We start from the raw sequence: 24,254 nt of genomic DNA, 5'->3' as shown, positions 1-24,254 counted from the left end.
GATGAATTCTCCACGCTAGCTCGATCGGAATTGGATAGAGGGAAAAAGTTCGACGTGGAAAAAACTCGGTGTACAATTTTCGTATTTCAGTTTTGCATTTTGCCAGGACTTGGTGTATACATACAGCGCAGAGTGATTGAAAATTTTCAGTGTATTAACGGTGAATTCCCACTCCAGTTATCTACCTTCATATAGATATAACGCCCCGTTTTCCGAGTCAAATTTTTACAACATCGTGTTCCCATCAAAGGGGTGGAAAATTATTATTATTGCATGAGTTACACATGTCATCCGCCAGTTTCAGGCAACAGAACGTTACACGGAAAATTATGCTCGGGAAGAGCTCCGGTTGAAAAAAAATTCCACGTCACGGTCACTGCTAATTTCAAGCGATGACTGTCAACGAAGAAAAACGTACCCAGCGAATTAACGTCCATTATCTGGAGTAATTATCTCAGCAGAGAATAAACCGGACAAATACTCAGTAATTCATCAGTGCGCTGATTATACGTGAGACAGGAAAAAAAGAAGAAAAAACAACTAGCTTGGTTCATTGAGATGATTCATAGTGAAACCGAACATCGTTTTTTTCACACCGACAGCAATTACAGACCAGTTTCGAAATTCCGAATTCTCAAATTTTCATCTCCCCTGAAGGGAAAAAGAAAAACGAGGTCTGAGGCGTGATACCGAACTTCAGCTTCCTCGGCTTGGGACGGAGGATGCAGGGTGGGAATTCGGAGAGTAGGGTGCGATAAGGCTACGTCCTCTTCGGTCGAACGCCAAGGACTTCCCTCTCGTCCTCCTGCCGGCGGTGCTTTCTTCTCAAATTTTCCAGTACTCCGGTAATTAAGCTAACCATCAAAGGATTTATCACTTTCACCGAGTCAATCCGTCTCACGGTAATCACTGCATCCTTCGACCTGCCGTTTTACCTCGAAATTTCGCAACACCGGCGACGGTCAATCGCTCTTTCATAATCCTAATCTATCCACAAAGATCTAATAGAATCGAGTCTTCGCGTCACTCCGGATAACTCGGATTTTTCGGCGCTATCGACAATGTTAGTCAGTCGGAGTGAAAACTATGTAGAAAAAGGTTTGCGTCTTGGCTAATCGAAGTGAAATGCCGGTAAAGGAATTTGTATCCAGAACTCTCCTTGCCTATCTACTGAACAAATTCTTAATTGCTTTGAAACAATATCTTGTTTGCCGTTTTTTGTTTAAAATGAGTAAATCGGTTTCTTGTTTCAGTAAAACGACTCATTAAGTATTCATTCATCTGCAACAAAGTGTTTGTTTCGGAGGACGACCTATACTTTGTTGAATCTGAAAAAGGTATCCGTAAATGAAACAAATTCCTCAAAAAACATACCTTTTTCAAACGAAAAAAGCGGTTCTTCTGCATTTTGCGAAATCAACCAAGGCTTTGTTTACTTTGGACACGTTATCGCTTCATATTTAACGTGATATATTTGGTGAAAATGGTTACTTTGTAATGAATAACTTTTTTCTCAGAGTCTACTTTTCAAACGCTGGCTGCACTTTCCGCGCCGTTTTCCACGTACCGCGATCTTTGCCTTTTTTTCGCCATTCAATTCACGACTGAAACGTACCTTCGATCTCCCCTGCACTCGCCTTCCCCCGTTAAGCTGAATCCAGGCATCCCATCGATGCCTGTAAACTGCCAGGGTGTTCCACTCGTTCAGTTTCACTGTCTCCGACGTCCGAGCGATTCCGACGCCACTCCCACAGTCGAATCTGCAATCATGTGAAACGAACGGATTTGTGATGTGCGAAAATTCATTTGTTGCCTTCATTTACAAATAAGGAATTTAAAAACGATTCAAAACAATCGAGGAAATCGATAAACTGTCCCAGCTTTCAGTATTCTGTCGTGTTTTCGAACAAAAAACATATACCAAGTAATAAGAACACGTACAAAAATTGCCTGAGTGTCGGTATTTTGTAAAAGAACATTCTTATCAACAAATTCCACTGTTTTTCTGCACCTTACTTGGTTAAGAAACGTCGGAATATTATTTAAAAAAATTTTCTCAAGGATGACAAGCATTTTTTTCTCTTTATCAATGTCTATTTTACTCCATAACATCATTCCTAATCGAGCGTCTCGGTCCCTTCCCAAAAACTCATCATCGAAAGACAAAACAACGAGAGTGGGGGGAGCAAAAACCCACGGCTTTGAACAAACAGGATGAAATCTCGTTCGCTGCGTATTCCGTCTCATTTCAGAGCGAGTCAATTCTGGAAGGTGGAGGAGGTTTGAGGTTTGGCGAGACTTAGTTAGGCGGGTTGGTGGATCGTTATCTCGGCAGAGTCGAGTCGTTCCGAAATCTTAATCAGTCAGCAATAGTATAAGTCTCCGTTGTCTGGTGTCATGCCGTCTTTAAGGGTGGCCGTGGTGCGTCATAAGTTGAGAGAAAGCCCGGGAAGAGCCGAGCTGATGGCGTATGGCCCCAATAAGCCGGAGTAGTTGTGCAGGTACCTAGAAGCAAGCTGGGCGTGTGGGCCACCCCTTCTTATGCCTTGTGATACGTGGGCCCTGTGCTTATTTCACCCTACGCCTCGAGCAGCAGTCGTTTCGCGATGGGAGACGTAAGCTAATCTCAATTAGGGTTCATTAATTCTATTTACGACGGAGACACGGAGAAAGGGATAAGGGAAGGGAAGGGAAGAGACGCTCCGGGAGAGATGGTCTAGCCACTCCACCTTTCATCCCTCGGTTTTTATCGTCTTCCGGCCATCTGCCAATCCCGACTTTACAGGCTTGTTGGCGCTGACGGCTAACAACTCGCTGCAGTCGGTGAACCTGCACTTTAACGAGAGATTAGTGCTAATTTCTTGACCCTCGCAGTGCAACTGGAAACTTCTCGGATTCGCGACGCGGCATCTCACGGATGATGATAAGAGCAACGCGGATGAAAAATTAAGGAAGACGGTTTATCTTGCAATGTAAGTCTCTTTGATGCGCCAGAAGCGTACGCAGGTTAATTTATATTTGTCGAATATAGAAATATCAAAGTTGAGAAAGCTTATTTAAGCTACAGATGCGCGAATTATGCCGATTGAAACTCTTCTAGCTGTGATTTAAGGAAACGATTCAGAGAGCTGCAAATTTCTGTTTTTCGGAATCTCACACTGTGGCAACTTTTTTCAATAATTTTGATCAGCGTGAATAGAATTATATAGGGATGATTAGGATTATAAAAGTAATTGAATTCTAGTGATTATAAAAATGAATATACTAAAGTTACATGATTATTTCTGGACCATGTATGTTTTCGTCAAATTAGCAACGAAAATGCAAATTTTATAACTAATTGATATACGTAGGTATATGTATAACCTAGGAATAACTCAATCAAGATATTCTTAGGTTTTCAAATATCAAATCAAACATACCGTACCGAGAATTGCTAGTTTGAACAAATTGAAATTTGGTGTAGTGATATTATTTGGCAAAAATAAAAACAAAAAAATCTAATCAAAATTCTGTGAACGAATCGTGATTTTTCCAAAGATTCCACTGAAGAATCGACGGGTCTACCCAATAAGGAACCGTTCACAAAAAAAAGCATTTTTTTGGCATCTGTAGCAGTTCACCAGCAGCCGCGAACATGTCCAGAATAGTCCAGGAACGCGGTTTGTGGAAAGCCTAGCGTCGAGTTTGGATCCAAAATGTAAGAGAGTTGATTACGTGAGAAAACAATGAAAATTGGAAGTTGGAAGTTTGCCAGAACTGCTCGCGAGAAACCTAGCCTTGTGACAAAGACAGCCCGGTGGCCTTTCAATGCCTACACAGTAGGTGAAAGGCAAAGGAAGGAGACCCGAAGTATAATCGTAACGTGGAAGTGGATAATGGGCTAAAATCGCGAGTCCAAGTTGTACCTAATTAGCGATAGCAGCGACACAGCAGTAGAATAGCAAGGTTAGTTCTATGCGCAGATTCCTACATTACCGACACCAGCCAAGACACAAACCCTTTTCAACAATTTCCGACGGTGGGGGATATCCACGTTGTGACTGACTTTATCGATAATGTCGGACAGCCAAATGATCCGATGTTCGATCAAATCAGTCGAAGTGAAAATATCCCTCACTGTCGAACGTTCTTGAAAAAGGTTTGTGTCTTGGCTAGCGTTAATAATGTAGGAATCTGTGTCCAGAACTCTTTTTGCTATTTGTATCCTGGCATTCAACCTGGAAGGTCAAGCTTGCCAAAAGCTCGAGCTTCTCCAGATGGTAGAAGACTGTAGGGCAACGAACTCAGCCCGAAGTTGCGCAGACAAGCCCCGAATGTTTTTACCATCCATTTTGTTCCGAGTTTTTGCCGAGATATCCGCAATCCGGAAATAAGCTTGATTTTTTCAACACTGCCAGTGTAAAATGATTGCGCGAGATAAAGGAAAATTCGAATATACCTATTCATATATTTGGTTCTCATTGTGAAAATGATCGGTCAAAAGCTACAGCTTACCAAAATTTATACATATGACTGCACATGATTAGTCATTAAATCTTCGAGTGTTGGTAAAGTTAATTCGATTTGATACGCGAAGGAGGATGAATTATGCGGAATTCTGTAGTTGGTCCCAGAAAACACGGAATATGTGGCAAAGGCCAAATCTTGGAATAGAATTTCATCCAGTTCAACATCGATCGTTAAGACAAGGGGCAGACAGACACGCAGTGAGAGAGAGTCTACCGTTCCATGACGCGACTGACTCTGCCTCCTTTTATTCCTGTCGCCGAAACGCGTTACCGGACCCACTCAAGAATTGTGAGTAAACTTTTTACGGCTCGTTCCCAACTTTACGAAAACTTGAAACCCATACGAGGATCCGCCGGCGGACAGGATTCTCCGAAAACTCGACCCTGCAATGCCTAAACAAAATCAGCATCTTCGTTTCTTTCGCTTTGTCTTCTCTACTTCATCCAACTCCTATTGTCGCACGGAAAATTCAGTAACGTCACTTGTCCTGAGAACAAAAGTATCTACATTTTCGGCGAATTCAAGTCATTGGTGAAAATTTTCAAACCCGTCTCGAATCCTAGTTCCTAAAAAATGGGCTTGGAAACCGGGTGCATATTCGTTATTTTGTGAATGGGGCAATGAAATACCATCCTGGGACCTGATGCTAGATGATTCAAGGTTCGGTTCCGCTTACCTAAACTCCACGAAGCCGTGATGGAGTATCAGGGCCATAAAGTCACCCTGGAGATCGTCCCGCTCCCCGGCCAACAGGAGAACCCCGTCCCAGGCTTCCGGGCGAAACTCGAGTTCCAGCTGAACGTGTTTGTACGCCGCTCTCAGCGCCGGAAATGCGAGCCAACCGGATCCGGTGAAACGAGGAGACCTCACCTCCGATTCTGTGAAATTCAAACCCCCGCATTATGACCCGTTACTTAATCATCGTTACTTAATCATCAGAACATAGGGATAATTGAATGTACGATTCGTTAAGTCGGGAAAAGGTTTTTCGCCAATTTTGTGGAGTATTGACGTAATGCACCGCGGTAGGGTGAACGGCTTGTATGCCCTCCGATTGCGAGATGTGATCAGATTGGATAATCCTACGGGAGGGAGAGAGATGTTATATTACACGTATAGGTATGTGTATGAAACAATTCACCCCAGCTGTGCACCCCGTTTCTTGTAAAGGGTTGTATTCCCTTAAGCTTTAAGCCCTAAGTGGATTATCGAATCACGTGTTCCGGAAGTCCAATTGTTTATGCCGTCCCAAAACCGGAATATAATAGTGGGACGGTACCTTGGATAAAATCCCGGAAAGATGAACAAACCGTTTTCCCGAACTTGAATATTTTTTTCGACTAGCCCTGAAACAAGCATTCCAAAATATACGATATCAATTTTAGGCGGAATTAGGAGGGATAGAGGTACGACTCAGACGGTCTAAAATCATGCTTATTCTTACATTAGGAATGATTTTAAAGAAAATGAAAACACTTGGAGCAATTTCGGTTTAAGGGATTTATTATTTATAGTTTAAGGACCATTTTAAAATTTTTTCACTGAAATTAATAACAAAATGGCGGCATGGCGCATATAAATAGCGAATGACTCCGAACTCGAAAGCTTTTGCGGTGGCGCATCTCCTGACACCACCATTCAACTTGTAAACAAATAGGAAAATTTTCTTGAGTTAAAAAAATCTTTTCGGAATTGAGCTCGTAGCCCGAATGTTAAAAAAAGAAAATTTCAAATATTTACGATAATGAACAAAAAATTGTTTATGAAAATTTTGGGACTGAAATTCAAAAACCTAGCCACGAGCTTGAATCGATAAACAAGTTTTAAACATTGTTTCAAAATTTTAAATTGATTCGATAAGAATTGACCGAGGAATCTGCACCACCGGATTGAAAACGTGGTCGTTCGCTACTTTTATGCGTCGTGCCGGCATTTTGTTATTGATTTCAATGAAAAAATTCTGAAATGTTCTTGAAACTATGAATAATAAAGATCTCAAACTCAAATTGCTTTGAATATTTTCATTTTCTTTAAAAACAAAACCTCCTTAAAATAAGTATGATTTTGGACCGTTCAAGCTCTACCCCCCCCCCCCCCCCCCTTAATGCACACAGACAGTGGGAACGACTTTTTCCAAAAATTTCATTCAAAAAAGGATATGATAAAAGGTATCTGCAGCAGACGATTAAGCGAGAATCCATTCGTTTCCTCGAATCCCGTACGTGAGACGAAGCGTCGTTTCATCCGACAGGACGTGTGGCAGGGTTTGAGGTGAACCAGGGAACGAACGAAGGTAAAGCGCCGCATTATAAAAAGATTGATTCGTGAACCGTGAGTCGACGTCGTAAGAAAGCCGGGGTGTATCCGGCAGGGGCGGAAATATAGGGGAGCGGGCGGGGTGGGGGTGGGGGGCTGATAAAAAAGAAAAACTGACAAGGGAGCCGAGAAACACAACGAGGTAAAAAAAAAAAATTAAAAAAAAAAGGACAAGGGTAAAAAATTGCCGATCCTAAGCCGCGCAGATGGCAACCGAAACTAAATTCGGAGGATCCGTATCAATCACGACGGGAAATATGCCGCGACTTCGAAGGGGAAACGCGATGTTTCGCGTGTTACCGAGACGGCGATAAATGAGCTCCGGCAATGAGTCGGAAGCCCTTTTATCCCGTGCATCCCCCCTTCATCCCCGCTACGCAAAAACGCTGCATTGCCTCGTGAATGAAGCCTGCAGCGTCCTGCTTCTTTTCTCTGTTACCTCGTTCGTTCTTTAACTTGTTTTTTTATTTCTCTGTTCAGAGTGACTTCACTGATTCTTATTTATTCATTTATTTTTTTTCTACTTCTTGACTACGCACATGAAAGTATGAAATTAAATTGTTCGGATAAAATTTGCGCTTATACTTTCACTTTTTTCTTTTCTCAAAAAAAAATTAAAATATCTGAAACGTTCAAAATTCGCCCCCTGATATTTCCCCGAACTGTTCAACCTACGCGATACACGCTAGAGGTCTTCGAAATTCTTTAGCCAACGATCAGCATGCGCCGCGAAATGAATTTCGAGAGTGGAAATCAAGCTTCCGGGAGTTTGATTAATGGAGTTAGTTGTCGGGCCCTTGTACTAGTATAATTACAGGCTTTTCCAAAGAATTCAAATTATCTATCGTATTGATTGCCCTCGAGGCAGCGCGTAGTTGCAGACTTTGCGCGGGGTTTTGCACGATGGTAACCGGCGAGCTAGTACATATGACTATGTGCCATACCTACACGTACTCTTACATACAGGTATGTACATACATATATAGGCTAATCCATAGGGAAATTCCTGACTCCATTAAGCCGCCTCAGCTGCTCCTCCCCTCCGTTCGATTCACCTGGTTGTATATGTATGTATATATATATATACACACACCAATTTTCCCATTCTATACACGCACAGACGCACACGCGTGACGAGTAATAAAATCGTTACCGGGGGAGAAATTTGGTGGCAGCGGTAGCCGTCGAGCTATCAAAATTGAACAAAAAAACATGAAACCAGCACGAAATTCATTTACCCGGAAATTGGTGCGATTCACTCTAGGATCATATCGAAAATTGAAATTCATCGATCAAACTCGAGAAATTACACTGACGCGTGAAATTTTTTCACTAACCTAAACCGGCGAATTCTCGAAGCTGTTTAAACGATTTCGAGGATTTCCTGAGTTCGTATAGCAGCGGAGCTTTTTGGAAAACCGTCGCGTGGCGGTTCGATATACATACACCTAGGAAAGTTTCTCCCTTGCAATTAATTGTCGAATTTATGGCGAGTTCGTGCAGCCGCGCGTTTTACTCGGTCGAAAGGACGCCTTGAAGTACGAAACGCGGACGGCGGTTATCCGACGTTGGGGCGAGGTTAAAATTCCGAATTTTAAAAGTTCCGAAAGAGCGAAATTACGAATTTTTTCGCGGCGAAAGTTACAGTAATAAAATCTAACTTTGACGAAACATTAAATTTTCGAATTGTCCAAAACCCGACGCTCAAAAGTTCCGGAAACGCAAAGTTCCCAAAGGACAAAATCCCGAAAAAGCGTAACTCCGAAAAGTCGAAGTTTCGAAAGTGCGAAAATGACAAACTTTAAAAATCTGAAAAATTTCTAATAATCGACGATATTTCAGTTCCGTGAACTTCTGGAATTTCGCTCTATCGGAACTTTACTCAATCGTAACTTGAATTTCTGGAATCTAGCATTTCGGAAATTTGAGCCGTCGGATTTCCGACCATTCGAAGCTTCGTCGTTTCTTCAAGGTTTGATTTCTTTACTTCAACTTTCGCCAACAAATACCTCGGAATTAAGCACTTTCGTAACTTTTCAAATTCGGAACATCAAACTCGCCCCCCGACATCCTCGATCCTCGCGTGCCGAATGCAGGAGGTCCTGCAGCGGCGGAATCGATTATGGTAATAACGAAGCCGAGGCGTGTGCAGCATTACACGCATCATTTACTACCCGCAATACACGAAACACGGTTTGTCAGAGCTTGCAAGCGTCGCGCCGCTTCGTGTGGTTCGAATCTATCGATTCTATGCGACGGTGCGAGTGCGGAGAAATGGGTTTTCGGTGCCGACTGGCGAAGGAGGAACACGCCATTTGCTCGTTTCACTTTGAGTGTTCTGAAAACATTTGGAGACCCGCGCTTTGACGATGCCCGGGCCAATTTCTTGCCGAGTTTGTAATCAGTCTGATTTAGGGGTGAATGGCCACCCTTGCCGTCCGAATAAAAAATTGTGGCAAACGAAGAAAGCATTGAAGAAATCAATATCGATACGAGCAGGAATGAAACAACATCCCCGACACGTGAAGGGGATGAATCCTAAGAAATTCGAATGACACTACATAAGAAAATTTTCATCGGCTGTTTAGTTGGTAAAAAATGTTAGCAAAATGAGTGTTGCTGCAACACCGCTCATATTATTGGAATCATAAGAAAATGTCATATAAGGAATTACTTGCTGTGCGATTAAAGTTGTCAATGCAACATTTCCTGCTGATTAGGAAGCAAAATCAATTTCTTTCGTTTGCGACGTTTTGTTGACAAGATCTTGTCATCCGTTTATTGTTGCACGAAATTCAAACCATCGCAATAGTTATGAGAAAATACAGTAGGAGTGAAGTTGGAAATATACTTCTTGACTGCGATAAGAAGTGAAAATGGTTAAAGACTGTGTAGTAAATTGCGGAACTCGAATGGCAGAAGCAGGCGAAAAAAACATTAAGAGCAAATAATTTAGTTGCACCTTTCTGCTGGAAAAACTGCAACAACGGCCTTTGGAAGCGATACCGGGGGGGAATAACGGTTTTTGGAAAGGAAGGTCCGAAGTAGGTTGTTGAGAGGAGACGTCGGTGAACTTCTTGAGATTCGCGTAAAATTTTAAACGCCAATAAAGTCTGAAGAAACGAACTTTTCCTGTCTGTTCACAATCAGTGTACGTTCATGGATGTTTGTACGAGTAACGTCTACAAAAATTAAGGTGTTTAAATAGCTCCTTGCGCAACTCTTTACCTCATAAAAGTAAGAAACAATTTCATAATGTTTTACAATTTGCAATTGACAATATCGGCATGAACTTTCAATCGAAAAAAGTTTGACAGTCAGTTTTAAAGTTTAATTTCAGAAATAATTCATAGATATTAAACTCCAATATATCTGTCATATTTGTTTCACAGTTTCAACTCTTTTTCAAAAAGTAGTGACGTGATTTGATGGCTAATCATTCGAGTGGAAAATGGTTAGCAACTTTTGTTCTTCACGTTGCAGAGTCAACTCTGGATATTGTTTGAAGACTGGCAGATACGCCTGAGGAGAATTTTCTCATAACCTAGTCTTATTATAACAGTTTAGCTAGCCTTTTGAAGTGTAATGCATAATCGGGTAAAAGTCACGAGCCGTGGGGCTAGTCAAAGTAAAAGCGGTTGCGGTGAAGGCAGACATCGTTTATCGAATACCTTTGACCTTCTTTTTCTACTAGAATTCAAGAGGTATAAGAAACCAAAAGTGTCTGAGCTGTCACGGAGAAAAAAAAAAAACACTACCACTTATCGAAATTTTGATTCGAGCAGACCTTGAACCGAATTTCAAGAATTTTGACTTTTAAAATTGTACCCCACAATTTTCGCATCTCTAGCTTAGATCACATCAAATTATAACTTCGCGTATCTGAATAGCGTGAAAACATTTTTTTTCTTCTTCTAATCGGCCAATTTTCGGTAAACTTTTTAAATACCAGAGAAGTGATAACATCCGCAATTCAATTGTTTTCTATTATCGTGGAGCGACGAGAAAGAAGCTTTGTCGATGGAAACGAATTTCTTCTCACAATTGGAGTAAATTTTCTCTTTTCTCATCGATTCTATTCGATGAAGGGAAATTTCTCGTGCCTGATAGAATTCGACTTTATTGCTGGGCGTATCGGAATTTCGTCTCAGAGCAGCTTATTTTCGACGTGACGCCATTACGCCATTTACGATTATATTACCGCGTAGATTATTAAAGGAGGAAAAGTGGCGGCGGCGGGGGAGAAATTTGGCACGGTGGTTTGTCAGGCGACGAATTCCACTGCGAAAGCAGCTTGCGATGCGAGGATGCCGCTTATGCCGAGCCTCGCAATGTTATACAGCGCGTAACTGGGTCACCGAAAATGACACATTACTGGGTACACCATTATATTCACCTCCACTCCCTGCCCGTTTCTCTCTTTTTTTTTCTTCTTCTTTAAAGGTAGAAAAATAAAAAAGTAACGAGAAAACCGCTCAACGGTTTAAATAAATTATGAAGCTTTTTTACCCTCCAGTTAATTTTTACACACTGCAGTAGATGTCTGGAGAAAATAAATTTAAGAAATGTATTGCTGTTTTTAGGAAATAACTGCAATGTAAGAAAATTGTGAGAGTCACAGGCGGCATATTTCAGATCTCAATTTTAAAACAAAAACATTGAATGCTGTTTCTCGTAAACAAATTTCTACCCTATCTATTCCTACTAGAACCGTAAATTTTTCATTATCGTTCTTCTCGGTGACATTTTCGGCGGAACCTTACATTCATTGTTTATTCAGAAGAGAGTTTTTTGTTAACACAGGGAAAAAGAATTGCCAGTTTTTACTTTTTCTTTGTTTTTTACTTTTATCCATTCAACGTAATTGAAAAAGCGGGGGATTTCGAGGTTCACCCTTAATTAAATGAATGCATGAAATATCATGTTTATACTCGGTAATTGTATGATTTTGTACGCATCCTGCATCTGCGTGTAAAACTTTGAGGACAAAAATCAGGGAGACTGCAAACGCTATCACACTGTATAAATAAATAGCGAATGACGAAGGGTGTACAAAACATCGAGAGGCGAAGACCATGAAGGACCTTAGGGCGGTTTGAATTATATGAAGATGAGAGGCGGGCAAAGTGGGTACTCCTGAAAATTTTCCATAATTTTTCTTAAACTTCGAAAAATGTTTTAAATTTCATTATTTGCTTGCTCTATCAAACTGCAAACACGAAATCAACTATATATCATGAGAACTTAGGAAAAGGCGAGCATAAAAGCGTACCCTTAAAACTTTGCGCATGACTTTGAAACATTGTTTGAAGAAGGGCCCGTTTTGCCCGCCTTTTCTCCATAAGCCTCTTACATATACGTAGATAATCTCATGTTTAAAGTATTCTAAAGTAAATACTAAAATGAATGCAAAGCATTTTTCAATTTTCAAAAATTTCCATTTTCCCCGCAATTTCCGGACTTTTCGTACAACGGTGTTGAACGCCCGGAATCGGTTGGGTTTTAGTTTTTCAATAAAAATTTGGAGATCCATTGATTCAAACCTCTATTTGAAGCGTTAATTACGTAAGTTGCCCACTTTGCCCGCCCCTCCAATTTATAAAGCGTAGGTACGTAACGTTCGATATTCAAATGAGCAACGATGGTTTTGTAATGTAGCATGAAAATCTGCTGGTAAAGCGTTACTTTTTCCTCATATTTTTATTCGAAAGTTCAGTTTATTCATTAGCTTCTCGAATCGCAGTGGGTTATATTATGTGAGCGGGAGTTGGAGGAATGAAGTAGGAGAAGGCTAAAAAAGATAGCCATGAAGCCAGTATTTCTGCACTGGTTCCATCGATTTTGTAATCAAGTCAAACGCGAGGAACACCGAGAAAGCGGTTTTACCGCTGTAGCTGATCGTGAGCGACGCCGAAGCCCCTCTAAATAAATATATTTATTGTTATTCCCCACGTCACCGGCAGCTGTGCACGCGCAAAATGTTAAGGCTAACATTCGAATTCGAAAAGGTCGGGGAACGAAACCTGCGTCGGGGACCCGACCCTTCGCTTCTCGGTCATGCTCGTCACCTTTTGTTCGAACCTTTGACCCCGGACCTCAACTCACCTGTCGGCCCTTTTCGCCATTAACCCTTTTAGTCGCAGAGGGATGCTCAGCGTCCCACTTAAAACATTTCCCTGTCCTGGCCTTATCACAATTAATTTACAACTTGAAGTGATCTTTGTTACTTCGTATGACTATTAAAATGTGGAAAAATCGAATTTGATGGTTTTTTCGATTTTAGATCGTCCGTATTGGATCCGCCATCTTGGATACAGAAATTATCAAATTCTAACCTCAGATTCGTAACGAGTGATCCTAAAAACCCCCGAGTAATAAAATGCAGGCCAAAATAGTGAGTTGAAATATTTGTGATTGAAAGGGTCAATGCTGGAATAACAGGTGTAAGTGAGTTTACAAATCGTCACTCGGTTGATAACACGAATATAATTATTTAGCTGCAGAATATGGAAATATTTTGGGAAGGTTGGCAGGTTGAAAAACATTGCTTTTTCGGTTATTTCGACACGAGATAATTGCACATTAAGTATTCATGAAATTAACGCATTCGCAAGCGCGCGATGATGAGTTTCACAAAAATGCAATACGAGGAAAATAAAATTTTATAAACAAGAACTCGGACATCGTATTTTTTTATTTTATTTTAAATAGCGTCAAAATATTAAAAAATGTAATATTTGTTTAATTTTATACCGCGATGATTGGTTTTATTCGGAAATTTTTATATACAATCTCATTTGAGACGGATTTTTTTTTTACATTGATATTACCGACTTCGACTGTGATCGACGAAATAACAATATCGACTTGATTGTTGAATTAAAAATGTGAAGTCGAAGGGATGTACTAAATTTCAAACCATTTCGAGTCGCGTCGCGAAATAAATAATCGATATAGTTTACAAATTTACAATATTTTTCCTTACATATTTCCAGAAATTATCATCCCTTACGATTCGTGAATACATTAATTCGATGAATGCGCATTGCGCGACCATCTTGTCATCAAAGAAACGCAAGGTATTGATTTTCAACTCGGCAACCCCCTGAACTTGCAGCGATCGGAGAGAAAAAACTAAGCAGTGGCAGTGGGATCAGCGTACTAACATCAGGCGCATCACATGGAGCCTAACCGGTTTATCAGGGGATCGATATCCTTCGGAATCCAGCGGCACCTCTATGTCGAGGATCGAAGCAATACCGATATTTATAAGTAGGCGGGTAACACTCGGAGCCGCCGAGTATTTCGTCGTTCAGACTTTAGAACCTGGGGAGAACCGATTCCAACAGGTCGTCCTGGAAATTTACGCCATTTTTTAGGAGCCATAACCACGCGCAGTCGTCCCTCGAAACGTGATTCTGCTACCTCGACGCTTTATTCCCTCCGTGTCAGTGACACGCGGACTACGCAATTTATATTTTAACCAGCCGTATAACACGCCTTATGCCTACGGGGATTTATCACTGCGGATACAACAGGCGAGTTCTGCAGGCAATGGTAATACGCCGTGTTGGTCAGACGGAAGGACGAGCACGTGACACACGTGTTTAAATTTTTACTACACGTACGACACCGGCCGAATTGGCTTTCCTGTTTATTATGGAATATTACGTTCACGGAACAATTCACTGCAGGTATGGCAGAAAACGTGTATTAAAAAAAAATTAAGTACGAACACCGAACGGTTTATTTTTTTCCCCTCTATCTCTCTCTCTGTCACTATTGGCAATAATTTTTATAATACAGTTTCGGCTTGTGTTCTTTTTTACCTGTGTTTTTAGAGTTTATTTTTATTTTTATTTTTTTTCACCCCCAAAAACCGACAAAATGAAAAACAAATTCCCGGATACTCGATTATATATTTACATGTGAATTCTCGAAACGATATATTTGCGCAAAGTACCTCGAACGATTAATCATTCATTTTCGGTGTGGATAATATGTAAAACAGCCCCTCCTTATTTGAGATTAGAAACCCAACCGAATTGCGTCGGAGGGTTCGATATTAAGCTTTGGGTATTTTTTTTATTTTATTTTTTTTTCTTATACAATACGCTGGAATCTCGCGCCTGGCATAAAAATTGCGTTTACAATGAAACTAAACCCACGCACTGTTTAATCCCCACTATTTGACTTCTTTTCGAAGAATCGATGCGGTGAAAATTTTTTATTTCGACATTAAAGAAAAGAAACGCGTTTCAAGGAAAAACTCCGAGCTCGTTTTAGCTTCTTTAAACCTTTTCATAACCCTGCAGCGTTTCTCCTCTCGTTTTTCTGTCTCTTTCTTATCAGCCATGGCAAAAATTTAAATCACACTTTAGGTTGGTCCTTCCCTGGGTGGAATTTCATCTCATTTCATTTCATTTCATTTCATTTTATTTCACGTTCCCGGAGTCAACGTTTCTCCGTTCTTCTTTCATTCTTACCACGGCTGCACCGCAGCCTTACGGCTAGTCGCGGTGTCGATATTTTATCCAGAGTTTGTCGCAGTCGCGTGATTAAGTATAGCCGTTGTGATCGTGCGGCGGGGGGTCGGTCGGCAGCTGCCTAAGAGGGTGGCCCTTCGACGAGGAGCGCCCGGCGTTAAAGAGGAGCAACCATCACCGTCGGCCGGGCAAGCGAGTCTACAAACTCCTCGTTTATTGATTTTCCCCGGTTTCCCGTGGCGGGCGAACGGCGAACGAGCTTTTCGAAGTAGCTTCTTAATTTCATCGAGTCACCCGCGCCTCCCGCGATGGCCGGAACGGAGCTTGCGGACGCGTGGTCAAATTTTACGGGTTGATGGTGAAAAAAAAAAAGGGTCGGCAGAAATAATAAAAGAAAAGGGCGAACTCGTTTTTTATCAGACCCGACTTATTTTTTTCCCGACACAAGGTGTTTCGAGGCAAACGTTCGCAGCCACGCAGGTTTTTTCTCTCCCGTTTACCGTCGAGAACGTTATTCTGTTGGTTTTTCAAAACCAACGTCGGCGTGAAATTAACAGTTCTGAATTTTTAACGCGCGTCCTGTAATCTGGACGGGTCTCAAATTGGTTTTTTGATCAAATATACGTAGACGGACTATAAAACGAAAAAGGGGACTGAACTGATTTGCGTGTCTCGTTTTTTCGTATTGGTCAAAGAATTATTATTCCTCTGTCCGTGCGCATATCCACATTATTATATCCGTATACTAGACGCATTGTAAATTAACAAGAAATCGAAAGTCGGATCAAAAAATGTGTGATTCGAATAAATTGAACGATAGTGTAAGATTTTGAAATTATTCAGGTAGCATCGAGGCAACTTTCTTCCTCGTGTTTCAATAAAAAAAAAACTACTTTTCGACATGACCCTGTTTTCCATCGTCCCCCTAAATTGCGACTGTGTGGTCATAAAATCGCGGAGGATTTTATATTACAGGGTGCGTGCGTGGAATGCTGAAGAGTAATCGCGTTCGATCGGATGATTATGAATCCAACGACGATTGGAATTCCAATAGGGCGATAATAATATTCATCGTGATCAGATCACTGGCATAACTTCAACACCGCAATGAACGAGAATCGCCGCGCTGTTGCTTCGCGGTTCGGCACGTGACTGTCATCGCTGTATGTAATCTACAAGGTACGGTTACATCAAATAATTTCTTTACATCTTGTTATACATGCAGCCTGCCAGATGTGAATAATTTATCATTCTGGAAGGAGCTGTTCTTTTAGTAGACAATTTTTTACACGTAGAAACGTCGAGAGAACTGTCTCGTACGCGAAGAAAAGCTCTAACGGAGCAAGACAAACTCGACGCTCAGTCGTCGTGCCTTTCAGATCTTTCATGCTTTGTGACTTTTTCCCGTTCAACCCCCGCCCCTGAATTCCTTGCGAGTTATAAAACTGCTAGAGAGATTGATACTCGCTTCTTACTGTACAAAATCAAATATTTAAAGGGTGTTGTTGATGGTGTTGTGAAAAAAAAAATTCAACCCTCCGAATTGTACGAGACTCGTAGAATTCAAGTTTCAGTCACTGACGGATTGTTGGAACCGCTTCAAACGACAGAAATTTATATTCGAATTTCGCGCCCGCGTCTCATGGTCAGTAAATTTAAAGGTGGCTTCCGTTCTACACCAGGAATATATTCTTCTTTAAACACTTTGATATCCGGAAGCAAAAAACCGTTCGAAACTCTGAAAGCTCCGTTTCTTTGTGCCCCGCAACCTCCCCCTCATTTTCCCTCGGGTCACGCATCTCGCATTTCAGCCAACGTTTCATTTCGCTAGTGCGAATGCCACGCCGTCTGCGAAATTCCCCCCTCCCCGTTGCCAAACCCCCCATAGGGCGGCTCCTCGTCATAGAAGATCCAGACGCTTGGCCTCCTGCTGTTGTACATTTTCTCACTGTTTCAGATTGTCACAGTACAACTATGGAACACCCTGCACCTTATGGATGGATTTACGGATTGTATGAAGTTCGACTTCATATACATGTAAAATGACGATACCGTGAAGTCTTATTGTCAAACACCCGAGTGACCTGAAAGCTTGGACATGCTGAGCATCAAATTGTTTTCAAACATATTCTATTTTTTCATTTTTAAATAATTTTTAACTCTGCATGCACGCACGAAAATAAAACTAATTGAATAAAGAAGAAATAAAATTCAGCAAGATCGATTTCCTTAATCAGTTCCGAACCGAGGGTCATATGAATTTGAAAAACTTGAGGTAATAATTTCATTTTGTTTTTGTTTTTTGGCCCGATTTAACGAGAATCGATGAAACGATTTCTATTGAATTCAGGACACGAAATGGATCACATAAACGTCAAACGACGTCTCACTCGCAATCACACGAATAAAAATTTATTATTTTCAACAAAACGTTATCGTTGGATATCTGTTGCTGCCTGATATAAATAACAGCTGTAAATCAGTAAAATATTTTCCTGTACACCCATTGTAGTTTCATAGAATCAGAGAATTAATAGGTCCTGTGAAATCACGATATTCAATCAATCAAATTGTTTACGGGCAGAAACATGATTTACCTTCGAATCTGTCAACGATTCGCAAGTCCGCAGAATCCAAAGAAATAAACATTTTATTAGTAATACAGTGAAATAATGATTTGGTCGATTCAATAAAATTCTGCTTTATTGATACGAACTTTTTTTCAAAAGATGCTGAGCCGATAATACACGAAAATAAGCGAATCATCCTTTGAAGCTAAAGTTATTCACAAGTTAGTTTTCGAAAGCAAATATAAAAACTAGTTCTCTAGGTGAAAAATCTTTAAAATGATATATTTGGAATTTGACTGATCCCGTCGACGATATTTTATAGTACGTGTAACCCTATATCCATGCAATATATTACATCTCTACATATATGTACCGTTGCATATACGTAATACATGTAAGTCTGAATACATTCCTCAATGACGGCGCATGGGGTTTACGGGAAAATGTGAGGGGATCGTCTGCAAATTTTTCGCTTCACCGGAGCCGATAGTTCAACGAGGTGCATCGTCGTAGAACGGCTGCAGCCCCGAAACCCCGGAAGACTCCGTGACTCTAATACGTCATAACTCCCCTTGCAAAAATCGCTGTTGCGCACCCTGAGCTTTTCTTTTTCACGGTGTTCGCATACCGTGCGACGGCCATTTCCTCCTTCTCTCTTCTCCGAATGCAATTCACGCGAAAAATCTTAGGTAGTGCCGATACTGCTTTAAAGATAATAATTCACGATGGGATGAAAAAACGATGTTTTTCAAATAAAGAACACCTAACTAGTTATATCTAACTTATAGGCCAGCCTAGTGACTTTTATGTTAAGCCGTTGGTCACACCTCTGTATAGGAAGATTAAAGTTGTACGTTCCACTCTTTATACTCCGTGCGATACGTCGTCTCTTTTTTCCGCCTTACAATTAAAAGTAAAATCACAGATTAAGCCTACAAATGATGTTGCAAGCTGCACGAATACGTGCTTTCGTCGTTATTTTCTCCCCGTTTTATTTCGTCCGTCCGTTTTCCGACGCCCGGCAAATTCGAGATCGGAACGAGGGTTAATCAACGCTGATTTCAAGCCGTTTGATTGAAAACCGTTGAACGGGGATATCGTCCTGGTAATAACCATGGCGAGAAACCGCGGAACAACGAATATCGCGCGCTGGAGTGTGTATGCGGTATTCCGGCATACATATCGAGCAGTTAGCTGCGCCCCGAATCAGTGTGTTGAGGATGCATCCCTCGGAATTGGCAATCAGGAATGATTAGAACGGAAGAGAACAATTCCAACGGCGTTGGAAAAATAGACACTGCTGTATACCTTATACATATATGTAGGATATGTACAGGGTGACCAAGTGTCTCTAACCTCAAAATTTTTGAGGTTATAATTATGGAGGTAGGCCTGGTTGATCCGGGCAAGCAGTGCTGCCAACTCAGATTGTAATAATTCCGCTTGGGTCTTTGTCAAATCCCACAAAAAACCGCTAGATTCGCCTGCACCATTTCCCACCTAAGATCACGGAATTAGCTACGTTTTCCGCCAAAAAAAAAGAACACCAAACTTTAAAAACTAAAACCGACAAATCAATCAAAAGACGTACATAAAACCCAACGAAAACGAAAACGAGCATAACGCTAGCAAAACCAATTTCATTGGTTTGCGTTTTGTGATAAATGTTGTATCTGACGTTAAATTGGAAAACCTGAGTGTGAGGTTCGCGAATAATTTTTCATGCATTCGAGTTTTTAGGTGGCCTGTTTGGAGTTTGTTCATTTGGGGTTATGTCTGGATGTGGGTTTGTTTATTTGAGATCATATTTGACTCGTTATTCAGGTTTATATGTGATTGTAGTTTTAGTTCATTTGGTTTCATATTTGACTGTGAGTTTAGCGTATTTGCATTTGTGATTGTACCTCTTTGTTGATTTATATTTTCGGAGGAAAAAAATGGTGTAAAAATCACGCCGTTATAAAAAAAAAAAATCAAACCATCAAATTTTCCGTTAAAAATATGGAATTGGCGAGAACCACCGCTAAGAAATTTGAATTGCTTTGAAAATCGCCAAATTTCCCGCCAACCAACAAACAGTTGAATATTCTCCCCAAGAATCTTTCAAAACCGCTAGATTTAGCGGGGAAAACACCAAATTCGCAACGCTGCTGGCAAACAGCCGTTCTCGGATTATAGTGCGTGCGCATTAAATTTTATCAGACAACGAACCATGCAGTCGTTAGAAAATCACTCTGTATAAATATATTATTCGCATCTATGGATGCAAGGAAAAATTTTGCGGAGTGCAGCATGCGAAATCCCGGAAAGTTGAACTCGGATTAACAGATGCTTCCACGGAACTGCGAATAAAAAAAAGATATCGCGGCTCAAAAATCTGGGAGATTAAGAGGAAATTTTCAACGGCAATTTGCAGAAATGACATAGAATCACGGGAGTCCATCTCGGGAATTAGAAGGAAAGACGAGAAAGCTTTCCCTCCCTTTTTCCGTCTTCAGCCGAGGGAAAAAAAGAAGGTCATCTTTCAAATTCCGAGCTATTGAACTCCCGGTCGACGATTCGAGGGTCGAGGATGAGGTCACGCCTTCGCTTCAAGCACATCCTCAGCGTCGAGCGAGGCGTCGCGACTGGCGAACCGCCAAAAGCGTATTAAATCCTTGGCGTTAAATTGAGCCAATTAGGCGGAAATTTCCCGCAGCAGCCCCGCGGCTGCTTGATGGTGAAGCTCTGCACCTTATCTTATATTCACCTTCGAGCGATGATCAAGGTGGAGAAAATCTGAACCCGATTACGCGGACTTTGCTAATGCTTGCTGCTCGGATCTCGGACATGCTGCCATGCAGAGGGATGAGCCTTGCCAAAGTTTCAGCGAGACAAAAGTCCATCTCTTAGCCGCCCTTTAATATTTCGGTTTCTTTTTTCTATTTTCAATCATGCGTCACGAATTATTTTCCTTGTCTTATCACGCGGTTTTTTTCCGAGCCCACGTTTCTCGACCGAGGGAAGATTGCGTGCCTGCTACACTTTGAAATATAGGGAAAAAAACAAAATGTCTTTCCGGTATATAAGCTGCGAGGCAACTCGTGTTCCTAGTTATTAAGTACGGATGTGATCACTGTGAGTATTGCCAATATCGCGCCCAAGTTCTAAAGGAAATTCAATTTCCGCCGAGCATTGCGTGCCTCCCGTCAAATATGGGTGCTTGTAGGACTTCTTGCAGGGAATAACTTGACGCGTATCAATAGGCGTATTATGCATGAGCGGCGCGCGCCACGTCTATACCTCTGTACACAATATACCTACATTACGTATCCACGGCAGGATGAGAAACGCGAGACGAGATCATCCGGGAGTAAAAATTTTGTGAGCCGCAACGCTTCTGACGCGGCAAATAAGCCTTAAGGATTTAACGGAGACTGGGAGGGGATTATATCTGATTTTCAAAGGGACGTTGAAACGCCGCTTATTTATAAATTATAACTCAGGCGAAGAAGCTTTCGGTTTCCCGAAAAATTCATTATAAATTAGGAAGTAAGGTTTCAGCTGTTATACCCTCTTTTTTAATTTCATTTTTCTTTTTCCTTTTGTGAAACAGGGTAGAATCGTAATTGGTACGAAATTTTTATTCCATTTTGAAAGTGAAGAATACAAATTATCGAGTTTCAATTATGTGCAATAGGTCAATTAACCAAAGACACGGACAAACCACTGAAACGTTATAACGATATTCGTAACGGAAAGCCCGTGAATCAAATTTAAGCTATCGCAAAGATGAATGCGATACAATTGAAGTGGTTTCGGACTGATCAACAACATATTTTCCAATTTCACAAGCATACCTAAAAGCATATCTCACAGTAATATATCTTCGATCGGTTTACGCCGTCTGCAGGGTAAACAACACCTGCTGCGGCATTGAATTCGATAACATTATTCCACAGCGGAATCCCAGGAGCATATCAACATGCAAAGGGTTGATCGGGACGAGGGCGGCATGTGAAAGCTTTATTGGCGGAAAACGAATCACGCGGAGGGGAAAAAATACTGCAGTCAAAAATAAGAGTAAGCAATCAGGGTCCGCCGAAGGGGAATTTTTAACCATTTGAGACTCTCGTGATATCTCTGGCAAAAATTACAAGCGGCTCCGAAAGGCGACATTCTGGTCATTAGACTGCAGTTGGGCGAGAAGTAGCTCTTGGCTAATTTTAAACACACTCCTATTCCGCCGACTCGAGAGTCTCGTTATTCCCGACAAAGGAGGTGAGCATGGACTGCGAGCTTTTTCCCTTTTTCCTGCACACTATTTTTCTCGTTCTTGCGAAGTTTTAAAAACCCGACATTACGAGACTCAGTCACAGGTAATTCGCAGCGAGTCTGTAATCATATATGTATATTATATATATACCGATATAAATACTGCACTTTGCGGAGAATATAATAATTTCGTTAATACACATGAGGCTGATATATAATTCACTACTGTACATTGTACGACGAAAGAAACAAATCTCTCGTTTTGAAAGGTGAAACAGTTCGGAGAAAGAAAAAGACCTGCAAGAATAGGAATGAAAGTAGAGAACTGGCTACAGCTACTGTAACAGTACGATTCAACATTCTCTCCCTCCTATCGGCGGAAAGTTTGTACAATTTTCATTTTTATTCCAGCTCTCGAGTAGCGGCAGAAGGAAAAGAGAAAATCAGAAGAAAGAAGAAAAAAATCAACGCCGGGATTCGTTGCAGTGGTTCGGCGAGGCCGGAGAGATAAAAACTCACCTGGTCCAACCGAGAAGTTATACTACTAGTTTCGGGGATACGGTATATTCTCGCTCTACGAGCAGCAAAAAGTTTCGAAAGACTCGATAAACTTGCAGGTGCAAGTATCTAATGCTGCCGAGAGATTTAGGGTGTAATTAAATAGGTATATTCGTGCAGATTTTACTCGAATTTTCGAATAACAAACGAACGTTTTTATTTCAACCCTCGAAAACCCAGCGATCCACACATACGGTAATACTGGAATTATCCGAATGATTTTGGCCAAATACCATTACCTGCAGAAAAGATTCGACTTTTGAAAATACGTGCAATAATACTTATCACTATCATTTGAGAAGCCGATTATATGAGATTTCCACTGAATTTTATAATATACAGTAGGCGAAACATCCTAATGATAAAAAAAATTGCGACGTTTGATTCGAATCGGAGCTATATCAATGATAAACGTTGACATAAAAAATGACAGGAACGAGAAAAAGTATGGATTCTAGGCATGTATTCTATGTGTGTAATGGATTGCAGAGGGTAAGAAAATATAAATAGGGAACTGGACAGGGAAAGCCCTCCGCAAGGCTGTCATCTGCGTCGACCGGGTTAATCCTAGGGCAGGTTTGGTCCGGGTGTTGTCATCGCGAAACGGTATTCCCTTATTCCCTTCTGGCCCTGCGGAGCCTCGTGCGTCAGGCTTAAGCCGGGAGAAGCGGACCCAGCAAAGGGGGCAAACGGGGTGAAGGAAGGGGCGCCTTTCTGAAGAAGCAACGTCACAGCCCCGGTGTTCAATATCGCCGTCGTGTTATTATACTTGCTTTTCATTTCTTTGCAAAACTTGAACGGGCTATCCTCGAAAGATATTGGCCTAGTTTTGAACTGTACAAAGTTTCTCGGCAGGCTCGAAGTGCCTTATATCTGGCCACTGAAGAAAGTCTAGATGGGTATATATAATGATAAGAAGAGAAGGAACATCGGGATAAAAGTATACAATACCAGTCTGAGGGAACAAAACCGTAAAACTGAGCAGTGGTGCAATCGGCAAAAAATTTTTCTCCCGTCGTCAGAATTTTATTATGCCCTTTACTTTGTCACACCGAGTTTCAGGTTCATAGCGAATCGAAAAACCGGGAACCGTCTTCGCATGCATTTGGTTTACACCCACAATCGTGCGTGAACGATTGAAAACTGAAGGTATGCAAAGCCCGCTTTGAATACAGATTCCTATACTGACACATTTTCCGACTCTTAGCTAAGACACGAACCCTTTTCTAGTACGTTCGAGAACGAAGGGTAAGCCCACTCTGATTGTCTTTATCAATCATCGGTTCTTTAGTTGACCGACGTTTTCGATCATCCGATGGAGTTCATCAAAGTGGGAATATTCCCCATCATCTAACGTTCTATAAGAAGGGTTTGCATCTTGGCTAAGTGTCGATAACTGTGTCGGTATGAGAATCTGTATCCAGAACCGGCTGTGTACACCTGCTAATAACCCATTGATCAGCCTCTGTGCTTGATTCCAAATTCCTTCTCACCCCACGGCTCGAACCTCTAAACCCCTGACAATTGGAAATTAAAGGAAGACAAACGATCGAGGGGA

General features: G+C 41.3%; 1 protein-coding gene across 2 annotated transcripts in view; it reads right to left on the bottom strand.

The window, feature by feature from the left end:
* Positions 1–24,254, bottom strand: part of LOC124310527 (pikachurin) — an 83,538-nt gene that overhangs the window by 20,760 nt on the left and 38,524 nt on the right. For both annotated transcript variants that reach the window (XM_046774574.1, XM_046774575.1), the window contains exons 6-7: positions 5,189–5,390; positions 1,616–1,760 (exon numbers count right to left, since the gene is read on the bottom strand). In XM_046774574.1, the coding sequence (XP_046630530.1) occupies positions 1,616–1,760; positions 5,189–5,390 (347 nt within the window). The remainder of the gene's footprint in view (positions 1–1,615; positions 1,761–5,188; positions 5,391–24,254) is intronic.

Source organism: Neodiprion virginianus, chromosome 1 (assembly GCF_021901495.1).
Source record: "Neodiprion virginianus isolate iyNeoVirg1 chromosome 1, iyNeoVirg1.1, whole genome shotgun sequence".
In the NCBI taxonomy this organism is placed as follows: Eukaryota; Metazoa; Arthropoda; class Insecta; order Hymenoptera; family Diprionidae; genus Neodiprion; species Neodiprion virginianus.
Note: the sequence above shows the minus strand (reverse complement) of the source record. Positions and strands in the feature narration are given on the sequence as shown.